Below are 734 nucleotides of genomic sequence, written 5' to 3' on the forward strand. Positions count from 1 at the left end.
AAAAAAAAAAAAAAAAAAAAAAGAATCCCGGCTCCAGCAACTGTGGTGCGGGCTGGGGCTCGAGCGTGGGCCCCTCACTGGGGTGGGTCGGCCGGCGCCCGGGCCTGGGGATCTCCCGCCACCCCACATCCCCACAGCCAAGCCCGCGCGCCAGTTCCCGGACACCCCCTACCACTTCGAGCCGCCCTGCACCCACCACCGCAGGGGCACCGGGCACCCCCACCCCCGCCACCTCCCCCCCGCCCCCGGGCCTCCCGGCCTCTCGCGCTCCCCTTCCAGCCCCACAGCACCACCCCCCGGCAGCCCCCTACCCGCCAGGCAGGCAGTGGCGTCGATCCACTTGAGCAGCTGCCCCGCGCTCAGCTCCCCGCGCGAGTTGGCGTGCGCGGGCCGGATGGCCTGGCTCATGCGCACCTCCCCGGGCGCCGGGCGCTCCATGGCCCAGCCCACAGCGAAGCCCCCCGCGCCGCCGGCGTCCCGCAGGTTCTGTCCGCGCTGAGCCCGCCCCCGCCCCGCAGGGCACCTGCGCCGCCTGCCCCTTCTGCCCCGAATCCCGCTCCCTGCTGGCCGCCAGGTGCACGGGGAGCTGGGATCTGGGGTGCCAGGGATATCAGCCAACTCCGGGGTCACCGAGGTTGGCAAAGCTGGGAACGGTCCGAGTTTGTTACTGTGAGGGGAGGTGAGCAGTGGTTATGACAGAGGACCGTGGAAAGAATGAAATGAGGTCACGGACG

At 71.0% G+C, this 734-nt stretch overlaps 1 protein-coding gene across 2 annotated transcripts in view; it reads right to left on the minus strand.

The window, feature by feature from the left end:
• Nucleotides 1-497, minus strand: part of ACOT12 (acyl-CoA thioesterase 12) — a 49,104-nt gene extending 48,607 nt beyond the window's left edge. For both annotated transcript variants that reach the window (XM_059418166.1, XM_059418165.1), the window contains exon 1: nucleotides 312-497. In XM_059418166.1, the coding sequence (XP_059274149.1) occupies nucleotides 312-438 (127 nt within the window). In that variant the 5' untranslated portion in view covers nucleotides 439-497. The remainder of the gene's footprint in view (nucleotides 1-311) is intronic.
• Nucleotides 498-734: the final 237 nt, after the last annotated feature.

The sequence above is a fragment of the Mustela nigripes genome, chromosome 12 (assembly GCF_022355385.1).
Source record: "Mustela nigripes isolate SB6536 chromosome 12, MUSNIG.SB6536, whole genome shotgun sequence".
In the NCBI taxonomy this organism is placed as follows: domain Eukaryota; kingdom Metazoa; phylum Chordata; class Mammalia; order Carnivora; family Mustelidae; genus Mustela; species Mustela nigripes.